Source organism: Balaenoptera acutorostrata, chromosome 17, assembly GCF_949987535.1.
Source record: "Balaenoptera acutorostrata chromosome 17, mBalAcu1.1, whole genome shotgun sequence".
Taxonomy (NCBI): domain Eukaryota; kingdom Metazoa; phylum Chordata; class Mammalia; order Artiodactyla; family Balaenopteridae; genus Balaenoptera; species Balaenoptera acutorostrata.
The window spans coordinates 67,643,038-67,663,224 of NC_080080.1; the positions used below are offsets into that span (position 1 = coordinate 67,643,038).

Sequence of the window (20,187 nt, forward strand, 5' to 3'; positions counted from 1 at the left end):
TCGATCTCTGGTCAGGGAACTACAGCCCACATGCCACAAGTAAAAAGATCCCGCGTGCCGCAGACCCGGCGCAGCCAGAAAAAAAGTTAAAAATTTGGTATTTTTCAACCAAATAATGGAACTAGGGAATAAGCCAAACCGTTAGTCAGCTTTACCTCTGGAGGGTTAGGGATGAGGGGTGGGCAGGGATTTCCACTTTTTATCAATTTCTCTAAAGTTTAAGCAAGCAAGCCTATAATTCAAAATATATTTTAAAAAATATTTTAAACTCTAGAATCTTTGCAGAACAAGGCTTGACGGTAAAGCTCACGTTGCCTGTTCAAAATTAAATCTACAACCAGTGAGCGACTTCACTAAAAAATGGCCTCCTGAGGACCTGACATCCACGGACCACCCAAGCGCCGGCGTATCAGTCTTTAAATCCTACGGGTGAGGTCTGGGAGGAAGGAAGGAAGATACAGTAAATGGAGGTGGGTCGTAGGGGTCCTGGGGTGGGTATGCCTCCGGAAGGAAGACGACAGCAGAATTTATTCTGCTTTTCCAGAGAATTCTGGTAAATTCTGCTTTACCTGATCTTCCCCAGAGGCTCTCGGGACAAGAGTCGACGGATACTTTTCACCTATTAGCGAAGATCCTAAGAACTCGGGTAGAGGCACAGAATCTAGAACAAGGGGTGAAGGAAACTCTGGGCTCCCTGTCACCCCGTCTCGGTTGGGAAAACCACGCGCCGCCCCTCCTCTCAGATCCTCCTTGCGACTGGGAAACGGGTCTGCACGCGGGCGGCGCGGGCGGCCCCGACGGCGCCGGGCGGGCGCGGTGACTTGACCCCGCACGTGGGCGCGGCCGGCGGCAGGGAGAAGCAGCCGGGCGCCCCCAGCCCGCGCCCTCGAAGAAACCCCGAGGCCCCGCGCCCGCCTTCCGTCCTCCCCGCGGCCGCGCGGGCGCTGAAGGCTACAAGGTCAGGTCCCCGGGGCCCAGGGAGGAGGCGCCCGCCGCGCCGCGGCTGCTCTGGAAAGCGGGGTGGGTCACGGAGGAGGTCCCGTTCCGCCGCAGACTTTAGGACCTTCGGCGGCGTCCCTCGGCCGGATGGATGCTGCCTCCTTTCCTTCCTTCCACGCTTGAAACGACCCAGCCAAGGCCAGGCCGGGCGTGAGGGTCTAAGTCTGTCCTTTCAACCCGCACAGCGGCGCCCAGACGCAGGGAGTGCTCGCCCCATTTTGCAAAGAGAAAACCGCGGCGGAGGTGGCGAGGAAACTGGCCAAGGTCACCCGGCAAGACCAAGGTTTCCCCCACCCTAGATGCTTCCCTGTGTGAATGTGAATGGGCCTAAGTGCTCCTTTCTTTCCCTCAATGGCCGGAGAGAATGAAAATGCGGTCTTGGAGCGCCAGGTATGGGCCTGAAAAGCCCCGCGCGTCCGAGGGGGCGAGCCTTCCCGGGGGAAGGGGACCTCGGTGGCGGCGCAGGGGCCGGTCCTCCGACAGTGACAGCTGCTTGAGAAGTAAAAGCCCCCGAGAGGTCTCAACACCCACGCGAAACCTTGGGAACGGCACCGCCGCATCTAGGCGTCCCCACCTGGGACCTGAGGGGCGATGCCCGGCTTCCCACGAGGTGTCAGGAACAAACGTCCATCTAGTCCTCGGGGTTGGACGCGGCCTTCGGCCAGGCTCGGCTGTTGGGAACTGGAAGCCGAGAGGCAGGGGCGCGACACCGGCACGCGAGTCCCGGCCTCACGGGCGCGGAGGGGCCTGTCTGGGGACCCCGGCCACCCTTGCCCGGGCTTAACTGCTGCCCCACCGCCAGCCTGGAGCCTCAACTGTGCCGGCCCCAGAAAGCGGGGGGGTGCGCGCTCTCGGCCGGGGTTCCGGGCAGGGTTTGCAGAAGTCAGGAGTTCAGTGCACGACCCCCTGGGGAGCGGGAAGAGTCGAGCGTCGGCCAATGGCCGCGGTGGGCGGGGAGGAGACTGGCCTGGGGACCTGCGTGGGCCGCGCGTCGCTTCCCCACCCTCGCGCTCTCTCGGTCCCGTGGCCCCGCCCGCCCGCCGCCCTCTTAAACCCGGCTCAGCCCCGCGGGCCCGCCCGAAGCCTACCGGTCCCGAGCCCGCGCCGCCCGTGTGCGGCCCGGAGGCGAGCGCTCCGCAGCTGCGCTCTCGAAGGTGGGTGCAGAGCCCGGCGCGCCGCTGTGGCCCGGGGCTGTCGTTCGCCGGGGTGGTCGGGAAGCGCCTTCAGCAGTCTCTGGCGCAGTTCGTTTTGGGGGGTCGTTTTGCCCTCTTGGAGCTTTTACTCCTTAAGCGGCTTTCAACCCCATGTCGCAGATGCTCGGGGTGAGGGGAGGCCAGGAGCGGAGCGCCTTTGGGGGCTCAGGAGGAGACGAGCAGATGCCTTCGTCGTGGCTGACCTCTTCTCCTGACCCCGTGTTCTTTAATTTCTGAGTCACGACCCTGCGTGCTTTCCTTATTGGGCTCATTGATCTTGCCCTCAGGAGCCGCCGGCTCTGAAGGGGCTCCATCCCCCAGCCTTGGTGAACTTCTGTCCATCAAAACGCCATCCTTTTGGGGTACGGGCGGCGGCGGCGGCGCAGGGGCGGGAGGCTGCTCTCTCCCACCTGGCCTGGGGCTCGTCCTCGCCCGCTCCCGAGAGGCGACCCCAGCTTCCCTAAGCCCCCAGGTGGGGTGACGAGTTTCCCGAGGGACTGGCGCGATGTAGCGGGACTCGGCCCACGTGGGGAACCCGCGCTGGCTGCGGCGCTGGGAGCGAAGCCGAAGGCGGCGGCCTACTCCTCCTGGCAGCCCGGACCGCCCGGGTCCTCGGGGTCAGACCCGGGCCTCGCAGCGGGGCAGCCTCCCCGGACCTGCCCCCGGGCTGGGGGAGCGCGTCTCCTACGCCATCCAAGCCGGGCCCTGGGCTCTGCCCTCCCTGCTAGGGACCCAGGAGCGCCTGAAGCTGCTGCCTGCTCCCAAGCTCGGTCTTGCGCTCGGCTCCTGGCTCGGGGAGTGGGAAGGCCCTGCGGCTCCGACCCACCCTGGAGAAGAGGATGTCGGGGACCGAGGAGAGGGCGGAAGAGGGAGCTTGAAACGGATTTGGCAGGAGCGGGGTTGGGGACGGATGTAGAGAGTGGGTGTTGGAAACGAGCCCTGCTAGGTCAAGGCGTGTTTGGAGAGGGAAGGCAAAGGCGACACGTACCTGGAATTTGGAGTCGGGCAGAATCCCGACAGATTTTCGTTTTAGTTTGTTTTCACTTTTTTGGTGGGGGGGGGGGCGGAAGCGGGGTTGTTTGTTGCCGTTTTTGTTTCGTTTGCGGGTAGGTCTTGAGGGATCGAAGTGGGAAGTTTATCCGATTCCCTCCGACCCGGGGCTGCCTCGGGCGGTGGAGGCTGGGCAGGCGGGAGCCGGGCCGCAGCGCCCCGCGCCCCTCACTCGGCCGCGCTTGCTCTTCCGCAGACCCGCCGCGCGCTGTGGCCCGGGATGGCTCTGCGGCCGCCAAGTGAGGCCGGACCCCAGGACAAGGGGTGCTACCCGCCCGACAGGCTCCAGAGCAGCCCCCAACGCCTGGCCGCCTACTACCCGCCTTTCCCGTCCTATGGCCACTACGGGAACACCCTAACCGCCGCGGAGGAGGGTTTCCAAACTTTCCGGCAGCTGGAGGCCCTGTCCGCGTCCCCTGCTCTGTCCCCCTTCGCCTTCCGGATGGCGCCTTCCTTGCTGAGCCCCGGCCTGGCCGTGCAGAGGGAGCCGCTCTACGACCTGCCCTGGTACAGCAAGCTGCCGTCGTGGTACCCAATTCCCCACCTCCCCAGGGAGGTGCCGCACTTCCCGAACGGCATTCGCGAGTTTACAGGCGCCTCCAGTGAAGACGCGGGCCCCGCTGGCGGCCGTAGCGACGGTGGCCAGTGCTGGGGACCTGAAATTTTCGTGCCGCCGCCCCCTGTGGATGCTTCGCTGTTCCCTGAGAGGCCGAAGCCCTCCCAGCTGTTACCGTGCTCCCCCAGAGAGCGCTCTGAGGATGGCCCCAAACTCGCGAACCAAGAGGGGAAGGCATCTCACCGTTACCACTTCACCCAGGAAGACCTGCACTTAGTTCTCTACGGGGTCATCCCCAGCCCTCAGAACTCAGCCCGCCTGCACCACGCGATTTCGGGCCTCCTGGTCCCCACAGACAGCTCTGGTAAAGGCAGTCCCCGTGATCCGGGACTTGGGGGTGCGGGTGGGAGGCGGGAAGAGAGGTGGGGACGGGAGGGGGCAGGGACGCTTCCAGGTGGGTCCGAGGCTGTGCGAGTCCTGCAGCGGAGCGTATGTGCTTCCATCAGAAGACGGAGCTGGGGATGGCAGGCTCACCTCCGAGACCCTATTGGCTTAACCGCATGACACCCAAGATTGTTTTAGTGAGAAGAGAAACGGTTCATGCCGGGCGGGCTGATCAGGCCGGCTCAGATTCTACCGGGGATATGCAAGGTATCTGGGAGTCTCAAAATCAGCATTATCTCTGATCCTCAAGTTCCTTAAATTTGCAAACGGGGTTAATTACAACATAACCCACTAGAGTCGTTTTGAGTCTCATGTGAGAAATGGCCTATGTAAAAGGAGCAGGAAACCTAGAAAGGACAGGTAAACATCTAACTCAGGATAATGGTGAGCTCTGGGGAGTGGGGAGGATAGCGCCCTATGAAAGCATTTCATAATACATTTTATCGAAAAAATAAAAATTTAACCCTGTCTTTTTCTAGGGTCTGATTCTCTTCGTCAGACTCTGGATAACGACTCCCTTCAGCTACCAGAAGGTAGGCAGGGCTCCTGGCTTGGATTTCTTTTCCAGCACAAATGCAGTCAGTTTCCTCACTGGCTTTCTTTCCTGCCCTGGGTCTCCCCTAGGTCTCTGCCTCGGGCGGACGAAATTCGGTGAAGTGGCGCATGTTGGTGTGTTCTGCAGTAGCCCTGTCGCCAAAGGAGTCAGGTTTGGGCCCTTTCAGGGTAAAGTGGTCAACACCAGCGAAGTCAGGACACACAGGGACAATTCCCTGATGTGGGAGGTAAATTTGTTTCTGGCGGGTTGGCAGGTTGGCTGAGGGAGGTGGGTGCAGGAAACCTTGGCCTCTGCCCCTCTGGGAGACCCCTGGCCTGGGAGAGGGGGCTCGCTCCGGGCAGTAATCTGCTGACTTGTGCTGCCTGTTTTGCAACATAAAGAGAAAGAAAGGCAGCTGTTCAGTCCCTGAGGATAACACCTCTGCATGGATTCTGTGTAATTTTTCGTGACTTAAGGCATTTTCCTCTGAAGATTAGCCATGGAATATACATTTAAAGAGTTAATACATTGGGTTATATTTATAGACAAAACCAAACACTTTAAATATTACAGAGTGATGCTAAGAATATGCCAAAAAGGACTAAGACCAGATTTAAAATTTTTGATGTTATTCATCTAAAGAGGATTTTTAGAAAACTGATACTCTTAAGTCTGTTGGAGGCAGGATGGTAGGATTGCAGTTTGTCAGAATGTATCAGATTATCACCCCTCGCCGTGGATTTCTACATCGAGGAATATAGTTGAGGAAAATAATCTGAAATCCAGACTTCACAGGGCTGTTTGTAATAACAAAACACTGAAGACTGTAGAATTGCCCACAGCAGAGAAAGAATTAAATTATGGCTCCATCAATACACATGAAAACTAAATTGAGAAAAAATACTAAACTAATTGGTTGTCTTGAAGTGGTGGAATTAAATGTAACCTCTCGTTTCCCTTACCTCTGTTTATGAAACTAATATATGCTCACCCTAGAAATCTGGAAATCGAGGAAGTGATAAAAGTAAGAATCTTTAAAATGTCACACTACCTATAGAGGTAGCTTTAAGCTAATAAATCCATTTAGGCTCAATCATATTGATAATAAATATATTCAGTAGGTCAAGTGTGAGTTTTGAATTATAAATTTTTAATAAGTAAATTTATTTTCTAGGTCAGACCAAAAAAATGTGCATTTCCAAACTTTGTTTGATTTCATTTAGATCTTTGAAGGTGGTCATTTGAGCCACTTTATTGATGGAAAAGGAAGTGCCGGGAACTGGATGTCCTACGTCAACTGTGCGCGTTTCCCCATGGAGCAGAACCTGGTTGCCGTCCAATGTCAAGGGCAGATCTTTTATGAAAGCTGCAAGGAGATCTACCAGAACCAAGAGCTCCTTGTGTGGTATGGAGATTGCTATGAGAAGTTTTTGGACATTCCCATGAGCCTGCAGGTCATGAAGCAGGGGAAGCAGACGTCTGGGCCCCCGGAAGGTGAGTGCACGCTTTCGCCTCCCCCAGTGAGGCCGTCTTAGTGGAAGGACTGGGCTCTTTCTCCGACTCAACACCTTCCTTCCTGCAGCTTTTCCACTTGCTTGTGGAACTTCTCCCTCCCGACACAACACTCAGAACACAAAACTGAGGGCGTCTCTGACCAGCTGGGCATTACCCAGCTGCGGGAAGATGCCCTCATCTTCCCAGGGCTGCTGAAGCTACTCCTATTCACCGGTATACCCTTTCTTCTACCCCTTCACCCGCTCCCAGAGAATAAAATAAAAGTGAAATAAATGGATGCAACCTCTGCCTTAGATGAGCTAGCTTCTGATTCATCTCTGCCAAGGCTCACATAGCTCAGGAAGTCTAAGCGTTAGAGCACTGTTTTTCAAGTGGTGGGTTGCAATATCTTAGCGGGGTGGGGGATTTGGTGGTAGAGACCAGTATTAAAGAAGAAAAAAAAAAAGAGAATAAAAATAAAATAGAATAGAAAATATTGATGTGAATCTCGTTTAAGTTAAGCATTGTTTGGTGAGGTGTTTGTTTCAAATGGATGTGTTCGAACTGGGTCTCAAGTATAAAATGTGTTTCTTACTGTGGGTCTTAGACAACTTTGGGAAGCATGGAGCTAGACTCTCGCTCTCCAATTTTAATGCGGGTGTGAATACCTGGGGACCTTGGAAAGGTGCAGATTCTCATTCAGGGCTGGGACCTGAGATTATCCCATGTTAGTAGCAGGCAGCTAGAGGACTACCAACCCGCTCTCTGGGAACGAGCCTCTGGAATTTGCATTTTAAAAAAGCTCTTTGAGCGGTTGATTTTTTTATCTGCAAAGGCCTGGAAACCACTGATGTGATAGGTGGGACCGGACAAATGCAAATTACTGTAATATGTGTAATCAGATAGAAGACCATCTTATTACGTTAGAATAAGTGTGTTAGAATAAGTGTCGTAAGTAGCAGGTAAAAGAGAATGTGAATTGCATTCATCACACTGCAGTGATGGTCTGCATGCATGTCTCCCCACTAGACTGAGACCCTTCAGGGCAGGAGACAACCCGAAACACGTTATTAGCGCCTCCTCTGGATCCCCATGTGCATTGAAGGCAGGAGAAAGACTGGACTAAACTGGGAAAAGCTGCTTAGGGATGTGGTGAAATAAAGGATGAGTTAGGCAGGGAAGAGGCAAGGCAATTCAGGCTTGGGGAACAGTGAAGCCAAGGGCAAGGATGTGTTCACCAGGGATTAGGAGGTGACTAATGAGCAGTCTCTTTCTAGAAGCCAAATAATGAGGGGCTGTTGAACTGTTTCGGTGAACTGTCTTCTCACTACCCCAATAAATGGATGGCGTGGGGTGCGCCTGAGGGTAAGATGGCAGGATTCTCTTGAGTCTGGACCTCACAGTTGCCCCATACTTGGCGCCAAGCCAAGACTTTTTGGTCACTTCCAAAAATGTACCAAGTCCTTTTTTGAAATAAAAGTGAAAAGTGGATTTGAGAACGATACATGCTTGATAACACAAAGTAGAATCATTATCCTTTTGAAAAATTATTCAGCACGATGCATCAGAGCTGTTAAAATGTTCGTAACCTTGGATATATCAGTAATGTATCAGTAATACTATTCTGGAAATTTATCTTCAGGAAATAGCCCAAAAGGAAAAGCTTTGTCCACAAGGATTTTTAATACAGTGTCACCCCTGTTTGTGAAAAGTCACGAACAACCTAAATGCCCAATATTAGAATAATTAAGTAAATGATGATATATTAACATGGAATAATATACAGGCATCAAAGATCCCAGTCATATAAGCAACAGGGCCTGCAGTTATCTGTGCTCCACTTCTGAACCAAATTATATCCGAGGCTTATTGGCACTGTTACGATGATGTGTAAATATTTAGGATAACTTGTGGCGGAGAACTTGTAAACAGCTCAATTGGTTGGGAAGACTAATGGATAAATTCATTTGTTTTCTGTTAATAGGAACGTTTGGGGATAGGATGAAAAGGAAAGAAAAATCAAAATTCCTCTGTCCTCTCAAAAGAAAGGTCTTTTTTTCCAAGGCTTTTGGTGAGGCTTGGTGGGAGCCTTCCCCTTGAAGGTCTTGAGTGGGAGGGAAGGGCCTGGGCCCTATGTGGGCGGGTTATTTGAGTTTGCAAACCTGCCAAGTGTGTGTTTTGGGGGCTGGGGGTGTGGAACGTGTAGACAGCTCTTAATCGTTACCAAACTCTGTCTGAACGGTGTGTCTGTAGTGGGGCAGAAAGCATAATTTTTGGTATTGAGAAGAGACTGAGGTGGGAGGGAGGAAGAAGGAAAGGAAACAGGACAAAATTAGGTTAAGATAAATTTCCAAGGACCTGGGCAGAAAACGTAGGCAGCCGAAGCCTAATTAGTAAGGGTGCTGTGTCATTTCTGCCTCAGTGGTTGTTCTTATGCAGATTTACCACTGAACCCTTATTCTGAATTCTGCTGTGCCTTCATGCTTTGATTTGTAAAGATCGCTGACCCCGTCTTGTAGACCCCCTCTTCCTACCCCAGGAAGCAGGAAGGCCAGGTATTTCTAACCAATGAAAATTCTAGCTCCGAGCAAAAACCATCCCAGCAGGGAGATTCTGAGAGTATTAGCACCTCAATGAAAGCGATAGACAAGACTGGGCAATGGATCATCCTGATGCTGGTGGTTGCCTTCCTGGTTATTTACTTAATAAAATGATTTATTTCCTTAGCCACCTGTTAAACATGCCTGGGACGCAGTTATCAACTAACAAAACCCCCGATGGATAGCTTCCCTGCTGTCCCGATGCTAACGAAAAAGATTTCCACCTTCACACTCTTGCATATACTCACTCCTGGCTGTTCTCTGCCTCCCTGGGGCCAGACAATGAGGTTTCAGGGATGCATTCACAGTCAAAACCACTTTATGCTCTGGAATCCAGAGTGTCCTCGGCAGGGATGCTTTTGTAGGTGGCCCTGGTCCTCTCCCCTTCCCCCAATACATAGACACCCCTGAGCCGGGCACCTCCTTTGCTAGAGTCGGCTGAACCCTCTCTAACCTCTCCCCCACCTCTCTTATAAAAATGGATTTACCTTTCTCAGTCTTGTCTGTCACTCAGTGATAGTATCACTTGTTGATAAGAAGTCAGTAAGTGTTAAGGTCAAATTAATCATCACAATAACCCTATGTATTAGTTCTAGAATCTTCCTTAAAAGTTCAGAGAAGTAGACTATAAGCTAAAAGGGCACCTAAGGCTTCATAAATGGGGTCAAATGGAACAGAACTCGTGAAGCTTGGGAAGAAGCTATGGGTGTCCGTCAAGGTCCTGGGTGAACGGCTTTGAACTTGTAGCTCAGGCTGATCTGAAAGGGACAAATACGGTAGGTATTTGGTATGTGAACCTTGTAAAGAATGCCAGTCAGGAACTGTAGGACTGACCTGCTCGTAAATAGGGCCAGAGGAAGGGCTTCTTCAACAAATATATTTCGGGAACAAAAGGTAAGGAGAACCTATAGATTAAGAGATTGAAGAGACGTAGCCTCTGTGGACAACACATAGGCTTTGAATCCTACATTGAATCAACTGACTGTAAAATAATGAAACACGTATGCATGTGTGTATGTACATAAATATATATGTTTCTATTAAGGAATAAGGGTTGACTGTTTAGGTATGACAATGGCATTATGGTTATGCTTTTTAAAAAGTCGTTATTTATTAAAGATTATGGTTTGAGATGTTTATGAGCCAAATGAGAAATTAGTGTTAAAAAGAATCCATCATGAAAAAAAAAAAATCCCTTATGGAGGGAAGTCACATAAGTGAGTCGGTCATTGTCAAAGCTTGGTGTTTGGGCACATGAGGGTTTATTCCATTATTTTGACTTTGGTATATGTTTTAAATTTTTTGTAATAAAAAGTTGTAAGAAATCATCTTGAAGAAAATAAGAATGAGGGAAGGGAGCTGACCAAGCGACTTATCCCCCTGTGTTTGACAGAGTCTTCAGAAGGGTACAGGTGTGAAAGATGTGGAAAAGTATTTACCTACAAATATTACAGAGACAAGCATCTCAAGTACACCCCCTGTGTGGACAAGGGTGACAGGAAGTTCCCCTGTTCTTTATGCAAACGGTCCTTTGAGAAGAGAGACCGGCTCCGGATCCACATCCTTCACGTTCATGAGAAGCATCGGCCTCACAAGGTAAGAGTCAGGGCGGCGAGTGACCCTGCCCTTCGCTCCGGCACTCTGCTTTCATGCTGCTTCCCCAAACCCCTGGGTGAACACCGAGGGCCTCCTGCGTGCACGTTGCTGGGACATAACACCAGGTGGGAGGATGGGACAGGGTGTCTGAAGGAGGTGACAGTGCCGTGGAAGAGCAGACGTGAACTAATGCCGTGACACCCGAGTGTGAGGATGGAGGTGCATGGTAGACAGGGACAGAGGAAGGGTGTCCTCCCACCTGGACATGTGGTTATGAAGGGCCTCGTAGACAGGTGGCTGTGAGAAGAACCTAGGACAGTGGAGTGTCTGGCTTATATCTTAGGTGGGGTTGATTGGCTGGGGTGGGGGGCGTTCGAGACATTCCAGGTGGGAAAGACCCTGGCCTGTGGTTTTAGGTAACTACACCTTCTTCCATGATGTGTGCAATGTTGTGTTAATTCCTGCTGTACAGCAAAGTGACTCAGTTACATACATTCTTTTTCATATTCTTTTCCATTGTGGTTTATCACAGGATATTGAATATAATTCCCAGTGCTATGCAGTAGGACCTTGTTGTTTATCCATCCTATATATACTGGTTTGCATCTGCTAATCCCAAACTCCCAATCATTTCCTCCCCCACCTCCTCCCCCTTGGCAACCACAATTCTGTTCTCTGTGTCTGCGAGTCTGTTTCTATTTTGTATATAGGTTCATTTGTGTCGTATTTTAGATTCCACGTATAAGTGATGTCATATGGTATTTGTCTTTCTCTTTCTGACTTACTTCACTTAGTATGATAATCTCTAGGTCCAACGTGCAGGCATATTGATAGTTACAGGCGAGGATGAAACATGGGCACAGTCCAAAGGACGGACGGCCTCTATGCCATGCCAAGGATTTTGTAAGGAAGAAAAGCAATGGTGGCATTAGGGAGCCATTTTCCACCATTCGGGATACCTGATGGCTCTGCCAGGCTTGGTGCAAGAAAGTGCTGACTACCACTGGTCTTAATTAGGAGAAAGAGGCTGAGGCTTGGGTACAGACAGCTTCGGGCTGGACTCCTGCCCTGTCAGGACTCCTCCAAGCCCCAGTTTTCTCCATTTGAAAACAGAGTAGTCATTATAAAGCTGCTCTTGTCTCTCCCCTCCTGTTCACAGCGAAGCTTCTGGAAAAATCACAATCACTGTACTATATACTCCTGTAAAATCTGAGTATTTTTACAATTATGTATTATTTTTGTAAGAATATTTTAATTTATTTATTTTTATTTTTGGCTGTGCTGGGTCTTTGTTGCTGCATGTGGGCTCTTCTCTAGTGGTGAGCAGGGGCTACTCTTCGTTGCCGTGCGCGGGCTTCTCATTGGGTGGCTTCTCTTGTTGCGGAGCACGGGCTTTAGGCGCTCAGGCTCAGCAGTCGTGGCTCGCGGGCTCTAGAGCGCAGGCTCAGTAGTTGTGACGCACAGGCTTAGTAGTTGTGACGCACAGGCTTAGTTGCTCTGCGGTATGCAACTAGAGAAAGACCTCGTGCAGCAACAAAGACTCAACGCAGCCAAAAATAAATGATAAAGTAGTGATGGATCTTACAGTTGATGAGATGGAGCATTTAATATATTTGTTGGGATTGCTGCAGCCAGATCAAAAGATGTTTGCTTAAAAAGCAGAAGCTACAGGATTAGTTTTTGTTTGTTTTGTTTTGTTTTTTGACCAAAGTAGAATGCAGGAAAAGGTTATCTGAGTCAGGTCAAGAAATATACCCTAGAATGTTACATGGGTCATTTGCCTAAACACTGAGGACAATGGTGGGTCTTGGATTGGGGTGCGAGGAGAGGAGCCGTAGGAAGTGCTGCTGGCTTTGAAATTGGGGCACCGTAGACCAGGAGGTCCAGAGATGACAGGAATGATAAGAAGAGGAGGTGTAAGCTGGTAGTAGTAAAGTGAATGACTTGGGCTTCCAAAGAGGAGAGGTCTTGATGGTAGAGTGGAGGGATAGTAATTTTATTTTATTTTTTTAACTATTTATTAATTTATTTTGTCCACGAGGCATGCGGGATCTTAGTTCCCTGACGAGGAATCGAGCCCATGCCCCCTGCAGTGGAAGCTTGGAGTCTTAACCACTGGACCACCAGGGAAGTCCAGGATAGTGATTTTAAAAGGCTATAGAAGGGGGTGCATCCTCTTATACTGAGTGTTCCTGAGAGTTCTTTAGTACAATATTTCTCTTTGCAAACTCTCCCTGAGTGGTGTGATCCTTTATCATGACTATAAGTACCATTTAAATGGTTTCAAATCTCTAGCCAGAATTCTGTCCTGAGCCTGAGGTGTATCTCTAGCTGCTCTTCCGACACCTCAACCTGAATTTCTCTTGGCACTTCACCTTCCTTCGTTATGTTCAGAAGATTGAGGTTTTCTTCTTTTCTTATCTTTACTGCTAAACATTTTTTATTCTCTTTTAGTTTTCTTTATTTCATATACTTTAATTTGAGTACTTAACTTTCAAGATGATAAAGTCTATTTAATTTCTGCAGGAGCCCCAAAGAAAACGTTTGATTTAATTTGAACAGAAAAAAAACAAAGCTCAAGTGAAACAGACAGGTAGAACTTCAGATAAATGAGTTTTTAACAAGATCAGCTGCTGAAAGAGGAAAAAATTACTGATTTAAAATATCAGAAGACGCTGGGTGTATAACCAACAGTGAAAAACCTTGTATTACCCTCCTTCCAGCATTTAAAGTCTAAACAACCTCCTTTTCAGAGGATTTGTCAGGCAAAATTAATAATAAAAATATTAATTAACAAAATAAAAATATCGGAGGACATCCTTGTAGTCCATCACGATGACTACAAAGAGCTCATACATCGATTCAGGATGTCAGTTCTCTCCAGCTTTTTGAAACACCTGACCAATGGAGAGAGAGGGCTTTGTTTTTTTCAGAAGGCGTTGTTTCTTTTCTCCATGACTTGTTCAAATTGATGCCAGACTTTAACTTTCTTTGTATTTTGTCTTTGACTTCCTTGGAAGCTTTTGTTTTTGCTAGGATTTCTAATTGCAAGTGATAAATTTAGTTTCTTAATTGTATAACTTGTATAATGATATTTACATTCTTGAAATTATACTCATTTCTTTTTTAAATCAGATTCTGATTTGAATTTGTTCTGATTTGAACCATATGCTCCTTAGGCCTGTAAACTGTCATATTTGGATATCTTTCATTACCTTCCTTAGTTCCACTGATTCGTCTATGCCACTCTTCCTCTTTCTTGATTTCTCTTTTTGTATTACTGGGGCATGTCTTCAAGTAATCGTTCTTAACAGTGCACAGTGAAAAATTTTCTGAGTCCTTCTTTGAGGATATTTTATTCACGTACGTCTTTGATAGTTTGGCTGGATATGGAATTTTAGATAGGAATAATTTTCCTGTAGAACTTTTAAAGAATCATTTCTTCTACCATTTGATGCCAATCTGGTTCTTGTTTCTTTGTAAATAACCAGTTTTCTGCTTTGTGAAAATTGTTCTTTAACTTTTGAGTTCTGAAATTTTAACAGAATGTGTTAAATTATATGCTTTTTTCTTTCTTTCCTTTTTTTTTTTTCTTCCTGCTTTGTAATCAGTAGAAGACAAAGTATTCTTTCCACCCGAAGGCACAAGTCATAAGCTCAAAGGAATTCTCTTCTTTCCTTGGCTATTATCTGTCTTCAATTTTTGTTCTCTCCTGGATTCCTTTTAGCCAAATGTTAGGTTGAGTCTACCTCCCTGTACTTGACTTCTAATTTTTCTTCATCTGCATTCTCTGAGAGTTCCCCAACCTTAATTTTTATGTCATGTATTCAGTCTTTAGCAGTCAGCTGAGTCTATTACATACAGCATTTCTATTCTATACTTTTTTGTTGTTTATTTGTAATTTCCAAGAACAGTTTCATGTTCTAATTGCTCCCCTTTTATAATTGATCTGTTCTTTTTGCAATATGAACTTCAACATCTGACTGTTTTTGCTTTAGTAACAACAATACATGCTCATTATTAAAACGTCAAGTAGTAAAGAAAAATTAAAGAAGACTTTTAAAATCCACCCCAGAATCCCACCATCTAAAAATACCCAGGCTCTCGTTTGTGCCCATAAGGACACCTGGGGAACAGGGTCCAGAAACACAATAGTTTCCTTTACTTGGTTCAGAATTCCTGAGAAGATTGGACAGAAGTCATCAGGGTCAAGAACACAGAGTAATGACAGGAACTGTTCACAGCAAGTGGCTGTACCACATGCTCTCACTGGCCCCCCAAAATATTACCCTTTTTTTATAGGTATATGTCTTGAGTCATCTGTCACCTGTATTGCCACTTTGGTCTACATATTCGTCCCTACCCCCGCTAGATTGTTTCTCCTTGCCTCTAGCAGAGTGTTGAGAGGTTCTCCATAAATGCTTGTTGAATTAATTGCTGGGGGCTTGCAATTTACTCACAGCCTCGTGAGGAAGGCGAGACAGGTATTTTTTGCCCATGAGGAAAATTGGGGAAACAAAGATTCCGAGTTTAACTGACTTGTTCTGGTCACACAGCTACTTGTTGACAGAGCAGGACAAATTCAGGCCTCTATAGACACCGTCGTTTCACATCTGAAGCAGCTAACTTAACCCAAAGACTTCAGATGAATTGCCTTAGTCACAGCATTAGCAGGCTCTGGACCAGAACCCATGCTGCCAGATTCTTCCCTGTAGTTCCGTGATGCCTTTCTCCTGTCTCAACTAGACCCGCAGTCTGGGTCTGCTTGATCCTCTGGCTACAGGTGTGCACAGAATAAATACAATAGTTCTTTCCCCCCCAGATAAACATAATGGTGAAATAAACTTGTTAAGGGGAAGACGTGGTTTCAACTATATTTTTCTTTTTCGTTTTAGTGTTCTACGTGTGGGAAATGTTTCTCTCAATCTTCCAGCCTAAACAAACACATGAGAGTCCACTCTGGAGACAGACCCTACCACTGTGTGTATTGTACCAAGGTAAATGGAACCTTCTTTTAAGGGATCTGCCTTGAGCCTTGTTTGGGTGTCCGTGGATAAGAACTTGGCATAAACCCTAGCTTATAAGAGTTCCTGGTAAATTAGTTCATTGTCAGCCCATCCCCAGTTTCCACCCCCAGATTATACTCCTGTTTGCTTACAATGATCAGATGCAGACTACTACTGCCAAATTGGCATCAAGGGCATTTATCATGAATGGACCCTAAATTTACAGGAGCCTGATGATAGCAGACATGATTATGCAGTCTTTCAAAGTACAGACTCTTGGGCTTCCCTGGTGGCCCAGTGGTTAAGAATCTGCCTGCCAATGCAAGGGACACGGGTTCGAGCCCTGGCCCGGGAAGATCCCACATGCTGCGGAGCAACTAAGCCTGCAAGCCACAACTACTGAGCCCACATGCCACAACTACTGAAGTCCGGGCACCTAGAGCCCGTGCTCCTCAACAAGAGAAGCCTGTACACTGCAACGAAGAGGAGCCCCCCACTCTGCAACTAGAGAAAGCCCGTGCACAGCAACGAAGACCCAACACAGCCACAACAAACAAATAAATAAATTAAAAAAAAAAAAAAAGTACAGACTCTTACATGCTGCTGATCTAAATTTCTAGAGCAGTTTTGCTGAAGTGGCATCTAATCTTCATTATACAGAATAATAAGTTATAAAAATGAAGAGATAAAGACGTGGTTAGGGGTGGCTGGGCTAGAAACAAAAGTCTGACCATGCCTTAAAAATATAATACTAAAACACCTCGTGTTCTATTTTGATGAGATACATTTGGGCTGTCCAGTGTGTACAGTGTAGCAAAATGGGGCTAAGACATAACTAGACCATGTGGAGCCAGCACAGACCTAAGGAAGGTGGCCCTGGATTTGTATGGATGAGGAATCAAACCTGAGGGCTGAACGCTCTCCCACAGGATGTCCAGAGCCGGCTCAAAATATCCCAGCGCCCCTCCTCTTTCTGGCATTCTAATTCTGATCCTCACCTTGGTCTCCTGGCTAACCTGGGAATGAGAGGTGCCCGAAGAGGGAACTCAGTGCACTTGGGGCATAAATGAGCTGTTTGGCGTTCTGACTTACCGTCACCTAAGCTGATGGAGACTGTCCTTGTCTGGGTGTCCTAGGCACCTACACCTCGTGCTCCTTACTGAGCAGTGGGCCAGCCCCATGCGTGCCCAGCCCCCCAAATCCAAGGTCACCGGTTGAACCCGGTGTTTTGTATCTCTGTCGATGGACCCCCAATAAATGGAGTCATTAACATCTCTAATAAATACTTGAAAGTGACAAAGGTCAGAGCAGAGAATTGAAATGAATTAGGGGAAAGGTTATAAATAAGGGAAAGAAAAGACAGGTAAAAACAGCAAAGTACTTGGGAATCTAAAATGGTACTATTTGGCCGTTTCTGGAAAGCTATTTGGCAGTTTCTTTAAGAACGAAACTTGTAACCACCATACAACCCAGCAGTTGCTCTCCTGGGCACTTATCCCGGAGAAATGAAGGTTTATATGTTTATACCAAAACCTGTACACAAATATTAATAGCAGCTTTATTCATAGAAGCCCCAAACTGGAAATAACCCAGATGCCTTTCAATGGGTAGGTGATTAAGCAGACTGTGGTTCATCCACACCATGAAATACTCCTCAGCAATCAAAAAGCACGAGCTGTTGTACACAAAACAACCTCCATGAATCTGCAGAGAATTATGCTGAGTGAGAACAGCCAATCCTAAAGGTTACATACTGTATGCTTCCATGTAAGTGACATTTGTGAAATAACAAAATTATAGAAATGGAGAACAGATTCGTGGTTGCCATGGCTTAAAAGTAGGAGTGGGAGGGAACTATGTGTGGCTGTCGTAGGGCAACATGAGGGTCCTTGTGACGGAAATGTTCTGTATCTTGACTCTCAATATCAGTATCCTGGTTGTGATACTGTCCTATAGATTAGTAAGATGCAACCATTGGGGACAACCAGGTAAAGGGTACACAGAGTCTCTGTTGTTTCTTATAACTGCATGTGAATCACGATTACCTCAAAAAGTTTAAGTTAAAAAAAAAGAAGAAGAAAGAAACCAATAAGGTACCCATTTATGCAAAGACATTGGCCAGTATTAGCTACTCCTTCTGTAATTCAGTTCATCTTGGAGTGTGATCCCAGGACCACCTGCTTAAATGCAGTTTCCTTATTACCCCAGTGGGTGTACTTATCAGGTCAGTCTGCATTTTTGACTAGACCCCCACCCAGGTGATCTTAGCCATGGAAGAGCCACTGTTCTAACCAGCGACGTGTCCATCGTGTCCGTTTTTATTAAGGCTACACCTGTTGACCAAGCGTGCCGTATAGCATTAAAGCCCAAGGTTCGCTGAGTGGAGAACTAAGGGTTGACATAAGGATTGGTAACGGTGAAATTAACCCCTTTCTTTCACTCGTTCTCCAGCTGATGGAAGTTGACTTTTTCTCCTGCTTTCTGTCCTCTGTAGAAGTTCACTGCCTCTAGTATACTCCGCACACATATCAGGCAGCACTCCGGGGAGAAGCCCTTCAAATGCAAGTACTGTGGTAAATCTTTTGCATCCCACGCTGCTCACGACAGCCATGTCCGACGCTCACACAAGGAGGAAGACAGCGGCTCCTGTAACAAATGTGGAAAAACCTTCCCAGACCAAGAAACCTTCTACGCCCACATGAAGTTTCATGAAGACTGCTAGCCCTCAGAGAGTATGAGGACAGTGCCTCTGTATTTCTTCTGTCTTGATATTTCTTGTTTATGGGTGTTTTTTACAAACAAATGATAGTTAGATTGAGATGAGGAACAGAATAATGGAACTGACCAAGTAGCAGAATTTACCAGATTTATTAACTCTGGTTTTAACAGCTTTCACAGAAATGTCTTTCACAATTTCTAACAAGAATGGAGTTTTGTTGAATTCACCTAGAAATAATGAAAGCTGGCTGTCAATAGTGCTTAAAGGTCTGGAAACTCAACATCAACCCTGAAAGGGACTATATTTCGTTTCAGGGACAAGGAGCAGAGTCTTTGATTTCGCGATTAAAAAAAAAGGAGGCCTTTTCTCTACTGTTTGCCTCGGGCCCGCGATTGTAATATGTCTGTGGCCATCCCCTGTTACGTTTCTTAACAGAATAAATTCTTTAAAAATCCATTCAAGGGCTTCCCTGGTGGCGCAGTGGTTGAGAGTCTGCCTGCCAATGCAGGGGACATGGGTTCGGGCCCTGGTCTGGGAAGATCCCACATGCCGCGGAGCAACAAAGCCCGTGAGCCACAAATACTGAGCCTGCGCGTCTGGAGCCTGTGCTCCGCGACAAGAGAGACCGCGACAGTGAGAGGCCCGCGCACCGCGATGAAGAGTGGCCCCCGCTTGCCGCAACTAGAGAGAGCCCTCGCACAGAAACGAAGACCCAACACAGCCAAAAATAAATAAATTAATTAATTTTTTAAAAAACGAATCAGATTTATAAAAAAAAAAAAAAAAAATCCATTCAAGCCAGAGCTTCATTAGTATTATAACTAAGTGTTCAGACATGAATTAAGCTCCCATTTTATTTGGATTCATTTTAAAACCCTTAGTTTCTACCCCTCACCCATCACATGACAAACACCTAATGTTAACAGTTTGTTTAGCACCAAACAATTTCTTGGAGGACACAGAAGTTACTTATTCACCCTACCATCTGTGACCTTTAACAATTGGGGAAGAAAAATTATTACCAAATGAAGAAAGGCTAAAAATTGCAATAGGCTAAGAAATAAATGTATTTATAGTGCTCTAGTTTTAAACGTGATTTCATTCCTGATGAAGAGACAAGTGGAATGTTTTTGCAGGTCTTCCAATTAGCTGGTCCACACTAATATATAGAGTGAAGAGAAAAATGTGCCACATACATTGTCACAAGGCTGATGCAAGCTTGTGGAGAATAATCTTTTCTAACGTGCAGGGAGACGGCAGACTCATCTCATGTGGGTCAAAATAGCCAACATCTATATAGAGCATGAACCCTATGAGATAGTGCCACTGAGTTACCACTCTACTGAAGGAAGGAAAGAAGTGGTCCAACATTTGCCTCTAAGGGTCAAAGCCAGGTCGTCCTGACTCTAAAGCCCAGCCTCTTAGTGAACCAGTTATGCTCAACTTACGGATCCTGCTAAGGAAAGAGCATTCATTATTCTATTGACTATGCCATTCTTCCCTACTTCGGGGCAAGCAACCACAAACTTTTAAATATTCACATGGACAATCGGGGACCAGAATAAAACTGCATCGTAGGCCAGCGTAGCTATGTAGCTACTAGGTCACATCCCTAGCCGTGGTTCTATCGACGGCCTAGGATTTTTCTTCACCCTTTATTCGTGGTCCATGTCTCTCCAAATGGAGAGATTTCAATATGGAACAGATGCCCCTTCAGAGGGAGGCTCCTAGCTGTGGCAGAGTCCTTTGAGAAAGAGATGTAGTGCAGGTGGAAAAAGCAGTGACAGATTTTTCTCTGGGGAATGCCTGACTGCGGTGACTAGGTCTGAGTAATTTATCCTAATGGGAGTGTGCCCTGTTGTTTCGGGACTGTTTTAGTTCGTGTTAATTAAGTCAGAACAATGGTCTTTTGAAAAGATCAGGGCTCAGCCTGTAGTTAGGCAGCCTTGATTTGCCTGCTAGTTCAAAATATATTTCTTACTATGTATGGATTTG

General features: G+C 47.4%; 1 protein-coding gene across 1 annotated transcript; it reads left to right on the plus strand.

Moving 5' to 3' along the window:
• The first annotated feature begins 3,462 nt into the window (after positions 1-3,462).
• Positions 3,463-18,195, plus strand: PRDM14 (PR/SET domain 14). Its single transcript, XM_007185033.1, has 7 exons — positions 3,463-4,162; positions 4,722-4,775; positions 4,867-5,024; positions 6,001-6,271; positions 10,265-10,467; positions 15,363-15,464; positions 17,968-18,195. Exons 1-7 carry the CDS (start codon positions 3,463-3,465, stop codon positions 18,193-18,195), a joined length of 1,716 nt encoding a protein of 571 aa, XP_007185095.1.
• The last annotated feature ends 1,992 nt before the right edge of the window (positions 18,196-20,187 follow it).

Bases quoted from the DNA above. Each gene is read 5' to 3' on its own strand.
- PRDM14 (XM_007185033.1), top strand. From the start codon at position 3,463: ATGGCTCTGCGGCCGCCAAGTGAGGCCGGACCCCAGGACAAGGGGTGC. The intron at 5,025-6,000 runs GTAAATTTGTTT...GATTTCATTTAG, and splicing joins ACAATTCCCTGATGTGGGAG to ATCTTTGAAGGTGGTCATTT. The intron at 15,465-17,967 runs GTAAATGGAACC...TGTCCTCTGTAG, and splicing joins ACTGTGTGTATTGTACCAAG to AAGTTCACTGCCTCTAGTAT.